A 10,674-nucleotide genomic window follows, 5' to 3' on the forward strand; every position below is an offset into this window, starting at 1 on the left:
AACAGGTATGATATCATTATGCAAGCAAGAATCAGCTGGAGATAAACGAGCTCACTTTTCAAGTCAGGGAGATCGAGACCCCTCTTCCAAGCAGTTGAGGTGTGAACCAGCCAAGGAGAGAAATGCTTATTGCAGTGGCTAATAGCGCTATCAACAGATCCGTCTTTAATGTCTGAACGCTAGATGGTTCTAAATTACAAGACTTAAACTGAAGCTCTATCAGTGTTGCTCTTGAAGTCCGCTGGTCTCGAAAATTATGTTCGACAACTAGGCTCACGCCTAAATCTGCTCATTGTGTATCCCACGAGATTCGAAAGTGTTCCTCCCTACAGGGGTTGTATCCGTTGCCAAATTCTCTTAATATCTGACTTTGCTTGTCCACTTATCCCTTTTACAGTAGGGCTGTCCAGTTGCCAATGTACCACCAGCGCAGAGAGCATTGAGCGGCCAACTGATGGCGTATATTCATTCGTGGGATTGCAGAAATTGAATCGACCATGGTGGAGTTGGTCCTGGTATGGTGTGGCTCGCGAGTATAGAAATGTCGTGGGCAGAGTTGCATTCGAAGGTTTGTTCCATGGATTGGTTCCGAGTTAAAAGCTACGATGTGGAAGGTGTGTAGTTACTGGTGAAAATATGCTGTCAGGTTGGCAGGCTAGTCGTGGGCGAGGACTGCCTGCACCCCTAAAGTCCTGATGCAACAGTGAGTGGATCATTGTCAGACGGGTTGTAGTCCCGATATGCGTTGGATGGGTTGTAGCTGGAGACATATCAGATGCCAGTGATGCTTCCCTTGGTTTCTTTCCTGGCGCTTCGTCTTGCTAGTAGAAGGCCTTCTGAGTACATGTCTGCTCTGTTGATCTGTTTTCTTTATTTCCCGTGCTGGGGATTGTAACGTTTGAGAAGCTTGGTGACGATTTTGGTAAGGTGCTGGTCTCCGTCTGAGGTTGAAGCATGATGCAGTGTACTCAGTGCATGGCTGTAGATCAGGGTCGGCAACCTTTCAGAAGTGGTGTGCCGGAGTCTTCATTATATCTCTATTTAAGGTTCGTGTGCTGTCATACAACTTTTAATTTTTTTGAAGTGTCTCTCTCTACAATCTATATGATTATCCCTAACTAATAACTGGTTTGTACTTGTAAAATAATAAGGTGTTTCAAAATGTATTAACGAGCTTCATTAAAATTAAATAAGAATGTTGATCTCACCCCGCCGCCTGTCAGCCTGCTGCTGTCTGGGGTTCTGTTTCATCTAGGCCGGCAGTGGACTGAGTGGGGCCTGCGGCTGGGACCCCAAGCTGGAAGTCGCCTCCTGGCAGCCAAACCCAGACAGGCAGTGGGCTGTGCAGGGCCAGCGCCAGGCCCCACTGGACCAAGCCAGTGGGCTGACGCCAGCTCACCCACTTGTGCCTGATGGGTTCCACTCCGCCGGCTCCTGCACAGGCCACCGGTCTCCAGCTGCGACCCCACTCAGTGCACTGCCGGTCTGGGTTCCCGCCCTGCCCACAACCCAGCTCGGTACCTGATTCCCTGATGATCCCTTCTTCTGCCACCACATCCTCATAAACCTCACACTGGGTTCCACTCTTTTAGTTCCCACACTGGCCCTTCTAACTCTGACTGGAAAGGGTTTCGTTTCTCTTTTTTTTTGTTGCCTATTCTTTGTGATTCCTATATTTTTTTTTATTTTGATACTCAAACTAAATGATCTTAAAATCTATAATCCGAGTTAGGGCAAATTTGTTGCAAAGCACACATCTGGAAATTTCCATTACATGCATCCGACAAAGTGGGTATTTTATGCTGTTAGTCTATAAGGTGCCACAGGACTCTTCGCTGTTTTTATGAAGCATTTTCTCTGCTTATTCAAAATAGGTCCAGTACAAAGCCGCCTTAATCAGATCCAGTCCTTTTTACGATTAAAGGCACATGCTTCCCATACTTGTTTTATCTAGGGATATTTACTAAAGTTCTGATCTGTACATGCGTAGGTGAGAAACTCATTTTTTTTAAATCCACTTCTTTGCCACACTAGCACACTGTAGATGCCTCCACTGCTTGAATTTATAATCTTTGATGATAAAGCAGGGCATCTAAAATAAAGTTATCATAGCCAAAGTACATAATATAAAGAATAATGCACAAAGACTGTAATTACTGCAGGCAATCAAATTTCTAAAAATGCAAATATCACACTTACAGTTTCCATCCCCTCTGAGAGCTCTTCTTCTGGGTTTTGAAGTCTGGTTATAAGAGCTCCATTTCGGAGACCCGTGGATTGAAGCCGAGCTATCACTGACTAAAAAAAAAAAAAAAAAAAAAAAAGATCTTGAATAAATTAACATTTAAAATTGCTTTTGTGATCTGAAAAAATCCTTGATGTGTTTGAAAATTATAACTTGGTATTTATATTTTGCCAGTATACACCGCATTGCCCAGTAGTACAGTCAGGGGCCCTGTTACATATTCAACAGAGTTCCCATTGGATGTTCAGGGGGCTAGACTATGCAGAAACCTCTTACTCCAGCCCTAACCTTCTTGCCTCTCCTCATGAATTGAGTCCCAGACTTGTAAATGGTCTAGAGCTGGGGAGGGATAGATAATACTGCAAAGGCTTTTTGCTCATTAGGGAGTGAGTGAGACCTGTATGCAAAGGGTTTTCATGGTATGTTATAAAAGGGGTGAGGAGAGAATTGAAATGATTTCCTTTCATGATCAGAATCTGTTTATAGACCTGGCAGTTAGTACAAGTTTTTGTTATTCATTAAGCAAAAATACATTGAAAAAGAAGCCTGTCAATGGGAATTAACTGATATTACAATGTATGTAAGATACAGGCTCCTGTCCTAAGTACAGGAAGTATGCATGCAAATATTCTTGAGATCAAAAAAACAAATTTTGTCATGATGAGCATATAATGAGCTTTGTCATTATTCATGGGTGGGTAGAAACAGATTGTGGGTATTATTGCATAACCAGACGATCTTTAATATATTAATTCAAATTGAATCTCTCTATTTTACTGTTTTTATATAAATTTGGGACCCAATTCTGCAAACACACAAGTGCTTAATTTTATTAAGTAAAAAAGTAATAAAATTAAGCACATCAAGTCAAGTAGTAAAGTTATGCACATGTATAACTGCTTACTGGAGCATGGTCCTAATTTGTATTCAGGGGAGTGAGAATATGGTGAAATGGCAGTGATGGAGTACTGTCCATGAGGTGGAAGACACTCCCATCTTTTTCATTTTACACCTCCCCCTCGCTGCCCCATGTTGCAACAACCACTCTCCTGGCCAAAGCACAGGACAGGACTTCCATCATTGCTCATCAACACCGCTTTTTAGTTAGGAGGGAAGTTGGCTATAAAGTGACATGAGAATTTAACTTCAACTACAGGGGCTAAGCACACAGACTCCATAGAACTTCTGGGAAATGGAAAATACCACCCAGAAATGTAATCCATGTCTCGCTTTGCAATGCCACAATGCCATTAAAAATGGCTGAATTATTTTTTTAGGTTAAGCTATGCTAAACTAATTCTGTAAAATATATTTAATTGAATAATAATTGAAAAACATTAGTAAAGTATAATTCCATTTATCCAAAATCTCCATATTAACTGAATCTCTTTCTTGTCCCCTATATATCTCATGGTGGGGGACAAGGAAGGGATTTAGATAATGCAGAGGTTGAGATAATAGACCAGTGACCCCTGGACTGCAAGGAGGAGGAAGTCCATGGTATGCCCACATCTTAAAACTGCGTGCAGATGTGGTCACCCCATCTCAAAAAATATATATTGGAATTGGAAAAGGTTCAGAAAAGTGCAATAAAAATGATTAGGGGTATGGAACAGCTGCCACATGAGGAGAGACTAATAAGACTTGACTTTTCAGCTTGGAAAAGAGATGATTAAGGGGGGAATATGATAGAGGTCTATAAAATCATGACTGGTATGGAGAAAGTAAATAAGGAAGTGTCATTTACTACTTCTCATAACACAAGAACTAGGAGGTCACCAAATGAAATTAATAGGCAGCAGGTTTAAAATAAACAAAAGGAAGTATTTTTTCTCACAACACTCTGTCTGGAACTTCTTGCCAGAGGATGTTGTGAAGGCCAAGACTATAACAGGGTTCAGATAAGTACATAGGCCCATCAATAGCTATTAGCCAGAATAGACAGGGATGGTGTCCCTAGCCTCTGTTTGCCAGAAACTGGGAAATGGGTGACAGGGGACGGACCACTTGATGATTACCTGTTCCGTTCATTCCCCGTAGGACACCTGGCATTGGCCACTGTCAGAAGACAGGATATTGGGCTAGCTGGACCTTTGGTCTGACCCAGTATGGCTGTTCTTATGTAAGACAAGCCCCAAACAATAGTAGAGGCAACCCTGCTGCTGAATGGCTCCTGCAGCAATGCAAGGGACCCTCTGCAGCCCAGATGTCATAGAAGGGAAGGAATGGGGCTGTGACAATGGAGCTGCAGAGAGCTCCCTGCTCTGCTGCAGGGCTGCTGACACCCAATCCCTTCAGGTGCAAGGAGGAGGGAAGGCTGTAGTCCTGGCAGGGCAGCATAAAGGCTGGCTGGGGGTCTCTGCTCCACACCTTGCGCCTACAGGAATTCAGTATCACTAGGTCTGTGGCAGTACAGGGAACCTTCTGAGGCCTGCTGTCACGGGAGTCAGTGACCAGGGCAGAAAAAAAATCCCGGGTTAGGACTACCAGGAAGAGGAAGACGAGTTCCCAGCTGTGGGGCAGCCCCCTCTGCTGCTGAATGATTCCTCCCTCCTCCATTATCCAAACTCTCAATTATCCAAATAAAATCTATATCTCCCGAGGCTATCTGGATAATCAGGAGTATAATGTAAATGCCTTTATAACTTCATCCATGCTAATAATGGTATTTGTCAATTTAAGAAATTATATTAAATGATGATGATGATAACCTGATGCAACATGATATGGCTTGTTGCTAAGATATGGAATGTTTAGTAAGCATAATCAGATTTCATTGGGGAGTAACAAGTGGAACAGGCATCCCAAAAAAGTTATTTTCTAGCAATGGCATCATGAGTTATAGAGCAATAACATTGCCAATATCATCTTAATAGAGATGATAGCTACAGCACACAGGTTCTTTTCTAGTGTAAATTGTCTTAGTTTATGTGCAGCGTACTTACTGCAAAGAGCTCATTTGGGTGCTTATTTCCATCTAGTTCAATCAGATACTGAGAATCTTGTTCAGCCATCATGTCCTGTATGTTTAAGAAAAAAGACATACATACACCCTTTAACTGAGTATGACCAACCAATTAATGACATTGGGTCTGATCCTGTTCACATTGAAGTCAGTAGCAAAACTCACATGAATTCCTATGACAGTAGGATTCAGTCCACAGATTAAAAACAAACAGCATTTAGACTGCATGACTAAAAGTCATGGGTATCAATCCAACGACTTCTGGAAAGAAACTTCTATTTTAATAGTGAAAATTAAATATCATGAGAATTTCAAAATTATAGTTACAGTGAGGTCATAGATCAAATAAAAAATCATAAATCAAGCCCAACATATTTTTAAGTATCTAGAGAAAATAAACTTAAAGATGATATGACCTTCAACTCCTAATAGTCTCTGATACAATTTTCTGCCCATAGTAGTCTAGGCTGCCAAGGCTTAGAATTCTGATTGTCCTTAAGTTTATCAGATGAGTCATGGACCTCACTGCCTGGAGACCGGAGTTCTAAACCTGGTCCTGACACTGAATTTCTATGGGAACTTGAACAATTTACCTTTCTTAGCCTCAGTTTCCTCATCTAGAAAATGGGGATAATTATGTTTATCTACTTCATAGGGACGTTGTGAGGCATAGATAAACAATACTTGTCAAGTGCTAACTACAAAATATTGTTGCCCCTTGACCAGACTAGCTGGTCAATATTTGGGGCATTGCTAGGTTGTTTCCATTAGGAAGATAAACTGATGATAGAGTCAGGTGTTTCTTTGGTGCAGTCATGTTTATTTACAAAGAAGGTATACAAAGTCCTGTTTCTCTGAATGCAGCAGAAACAAACAAGAGTCAGTTTCCTTGCTTCACAATTTCCATGCCTACCTTTCCAGCCACTACTCTGCCCAAAAGAAGCTCTTTCACTTAGATTCCTCTCAGGGCCAAACTGACATCGCTTTTCTGGCTCTCTCCTGGCTTTCTGCATGTGACCGCCACAGAAACACACAGCTCCAACCAAAGAATGTCCCAGCCAATATGTTTCCAATGACTTCCAGGACAACAGCAATGAAACAGGAGGAGAAAGATCTGTTAGGAACTGTGAGGAGGAAGGTGGCAGAGAGGAGAGGCCTATTGGAGACTGCGTGCTGCAGGGGCCTCTTCAATAGTGAGGGTAGCTGTACTTCACATATTTCCCTATCTGGAATTATAGAAATAACATTAGTGTATGTAATGGAATATTAAACTGTATTATACTGTTATGCCACTAGTAGACCATGTGCAAAATACCATTTTTAAAGTTAATCTTAGCCATACCTGGCAGTGTATTAAATGATCTTATGCTGAGCACATCTGATGTGCACAAGCAAGCTATGTAGCCATTCCATATCTGGTACAGAAGTACATGACATGGTGTCAGAAGCAAACTAAGAACAGAAACAGGAGGAAAACAGCAATAAAGGTTGCACACGGAAGGAACAATGCAACAGAGATTGCAGGATCTCATCAACATACCACTCTTCAGTGCCCCAGAGCACTTTAGCTTTGACAAACCTTCAGAATGGACTGACTAGACACAATATTTTGCCAGATTTCTCATAGCTACCAAGCTCCACAAGGAAACTAATGACACATAGCAGGGATTCGCAACCTTTAGCATGCAACCTGTCAGGGAAATCCACTTGCGGGCCGGGCTGGTTTGTTTACTTGCAGCTTCTGCAGGTTTGACCGATCACAGCTCCCACTGGCGCAGTTCACCGTTCCAGGCCAATGATGGCTGTGTGAAGCGGCACGGGCCGAGGGATGGGCTGGCTGCTGCTTCCTGTAGCCCCCATTGGCCTGGAACAGCGAACTGTGGCCAGTGGTAGCTGCGATCGGCCAAACCTGCGGAAGCTGCAGGTAAACAAACCGTCCCAACCCATCAGCGTATTTCCCTTACAGGCCGCATGCCAAAGGTTGCTGATCCCTGATATACAGATATCTTCTTTAATTTATGCTATGGGGAAGCAAGCAGATCATATAGTTAAATCCCTTGACTTTACTGAAGACAGTCACAAAGATGACTGTGGAAGGGTTCTGGCTATGTTTGATGCGTGCTTTCTTTACCACAGAGAAATGTGGTTTATGAAAGAGCGTGTCTCCATCAGAGAATTCAAGAGCCAGGGGAAAATGTTGAATGTTTTATAAGAGATCGGCATACATTGGTTGAAAACTGTGGGAATGCAAAAAATGAAAATACCAGAGACAGGCTGGTTACTGGGTTAACAGACAAAAATATTTCATAGTAGCCATAACTGAAGAGAGATTTAACACTAGGCACAGCTATACCGAGAGCAAAGAAGTCTGAGCTGGTGAAACGGCAAAACCTAGAGCAACCTGACAAACTTGAAAAACCTGAAACTAGCTTAGAATCTGTGAAGAGACAATTGAGTGTTAAACGTCACTAGCATAAAACCCCTGAGGCAAGGAACTCCCAGGCTAAGAGGAACAAATTCCAGCCTGCAGGCACAAGGCGTGGAAAAAGTCACATGATGAAACATGTCCAACCAAAGACACACAATGTCATAAATGCATGAAATATGGACATTTTGGAGCTGTTTGCCACATGAAAGCAGGCAGGGAATTGACTCATATTACAGACAATCAAGAGCCATTGTTTCTGGGATCTATCACTTGTGATGACATACACCCTGCCTGGAGAGTGAAACTGAATATTCATGGCAAGGCTATTGACTTTAAAATTGACTCAGGAACTGACATCACAGTGATCACAGAAGGGACTTACAATCACTTTCAACCCCTTCCAGAGCTGATGTTGCCTGATACAGCTCTGACTAACCTTGGAGTTATTCTGAACTTTTTGGGTCAGTTGACCACAGAAACTTATAGAGACAAAAGCTTTGCATTCAGAGGCATGTGATCAAAGGATCAAAGACCAGTGACCTTCTCAGCTGCAGTATATGTGATCGAGACCAACAGTGGAGAGTTCAACAGAAATTGTTGAAATCTACAGCTCGTTCCTCAGAAAGAACAATCAACAGAGCAAACCATACAGATGGCATATGCAGAATAAGATGACAACTCCAAACCAACCACAGGCAGTCATTGCAACTAATGAACAGCCAGATGACCAAATTGTTATGTTTGAACAGTAAAATTAGAAAAAGAGCATGATTCAGAGACACTGAACAGACTGATATGTACTGAACTTTAATGATAGCATGATAGCGTAAATATTGTAAATGGTAGGAAAGTAGAAATTAAAGGGGGAGATGTAATGGAATGCTAAACTGTATTATACTGTTTTGCCTGTTGGAGGCACTGTGAGTAAAAGACCTTATGTAAAGCTAATCTTAACTGGATCTTATGATGAACACAGCTGGTGTCTATAAGTAAGGTCTGTAGCCAGTCGACATTTGGTATAGAAGTACATGACAGTGTAGTTTTCACAATTTTTAAGGCCCATCCAAATTACAAAGAGATGTTAGAGGACTCTGATTCAACATCAGAAACAACTGTGAACTGTCTTGTATCCTGAATGTTTTAATCTGAACCTCAAAATTCTGAGGAGGAGCGTCAGATTGTGGGTTAGGTCCATCTTTTCAAAATAAACTCAAGATACCCAGAGTGCATAAAAATTATATAAAAACAAATGTTAAAAAATGATCTTCTAGTATATACAACAATATTACTTTGTGCTGTTCTTACCTCTAGAGGATATAGCATGGTATCCTTATAGAGATTAACCCTGGCTTCTGCATTTTCCAAAAAATCTTCAGGCCTCTGCACCAAATGAGGCAAAATATCTGACAACATGATTGCATCTGCTGCTGCCTAAAGTAAAGAAAATAAATACTTTATTTCAGGCCCTGTAATAATAAATGTACTAAAACCAAAGCCGACTAGATTGAAAAGACAAGAGTTAGAACCCTACTACTCTTTGTGTGTGGCAGAGTAATTTAAGGAGCCCTCTGAGGATTCCCCTACTTGATAGTGATCCACCAGCTAACTAGGTAAGTGGATTTCCTGGGGATGGGAGGAGCTCTAGACACCTCTGGCCAACATTATAAGGCTGTACACTCTAAAGGCATCCCAGGGGAAAGGGGAATGAACGGGCCCCCAGGATGAGGTGTAGGACCTATGCTTGCTTCTCCTCCTACAAGGTGTATGGTACACTTCTCTGCTTCACCTGAACATTCAGCCCTTAGTATTCTCTACAAATATCTAGATGATATTTTCACCTTTAAAAATGTTGTACTGTCTCCTTAAGGTCTTGTCCAGACTAGGAGGAAAGATATTTTAATCAGCATGTTAGCTAATATTTATTGATGGAATACATTAAAAAAGAAAGTATGGTAGTAAGAGAAGGGAAAAGTAAACGAGAGGAGGAATGAAGTTGAAAAATATTGCGGAACTAGAGAACATAATGAAGGGAAAGGATAAGGGGGAAGAGCAAGAACAAAGGAAAACAGACCTTGTAGATAATATAGAAATAGTGGAGTGAAGAAAGGAAGACAAAGAAGGAGAAAATTCAGTGAAAGGGATGTATTAAGTTAAACTTTACAAAAAAATTTAAACAAAGTTGAGTGTCAATATTTTAACAACTAAATATAGGGCACAGTAAACAATACACAACTATTTTATTCCTTTAAACTTCATGGTCATGGCCTGGAAGCATGTCAGCATAAATATTTTTCATCTTGGTAGGTGTCAGATAAATGTTTGGAGCCCTGTCAAAAATAAATTCAAAATGGCCCCAAGTATATTTTTCCTCTTCCCTTTTTTGTCACCCTTTAATCCCCTTTCCACTTGTATTGATTTTATCTTTACTCATTAAGTTATCTGTATATATTACATTGCAAGCTTCTTGAAGTAGGAACCTTGTCACATTTTACATCTGTAAAACAACTTGTACACCTGTAAAAAGAACAGGAGTACTTGTGGCACCTTAGAGACTAACAAATTTATTTGAGCATAAGCTTTCGTGGCCTACAGCACACTTCATCGGATGCATGCAGTGGAAGATACAGTAGGAAGATACACATATACACAGAGAACATGAAACAATGGGTGTTACCATACACACTCTAACGAGGGTGATCAGTTAAGGTGAGCTGTTACCAGCAGGAGATAAAAAAACTTTCTGTCATCACTATGTATAGGTCGGAATATGAAAAAGAGGCTGCTAGGCAGCTCTCCAACACCACATTCTACAAGCCATTACCCTTTGATCCCACTGAGGGTTACCAAAAGAAATTACACCATCTGCTTAAGAAACTTCCTGAAAAAGCACAAGAGCAAATCCGCACAGACACACCCCTAGAATTCTGACCAGGGGTATTCTATCTGCTACCCAAGATCCATAAACCTGGAAATCCTGGATGTCCCATCATCTCAGGCATTAGCACCCTGACAGCAGGACTGTCTGGCTATGTAGAC

General features: G+C 41.4%; 1 protein-coding gene across 1 annotated transcript in view; it reads right to left on the reverse strand.

Annotated features, from left to right (window-relative positions):
* The window catches only part of AK9 (adenylate kinase 9), a 244,988-nt gene that overhangs the window by 192,143 nt on the left and 42,171 nt on the right, over positions 1-10,674 (reverse strand). The window contains exons 8-10 of the mRNA XM_075064564.1: positions 8,944-9,069; positions 5,191-5,265; positions 2,200-2,298 (exon numbers count right to left, since the gene is read on the reverse strand). Coding sequence (XP_074920665.1) covers positions 2,200-2,298; positions 5,191-5,265; positions 8,944-9,069 — 300 coding nt within the window. The remainder of the gene's footprint in view (positions 1-2,199; positions 2,299-5,190; positions 5,266-8,943; positions 9,070-10,674) is intronic.

This window comes from Chelonoidis abingdonii, chromosome 3, assembly GCF_003597395.2.
Source record: "Chelonoidis abingdonii isolate Lonesome George chromosome 3, CheloAbing_2.0, whole genome shotgun sequence".
NCBI classification, from domain to species: Eukaryota; Metazoa; Chordata; order Testudines; family Testudinidae; genus Chelonoidis; species Chelonoidis abingdonii.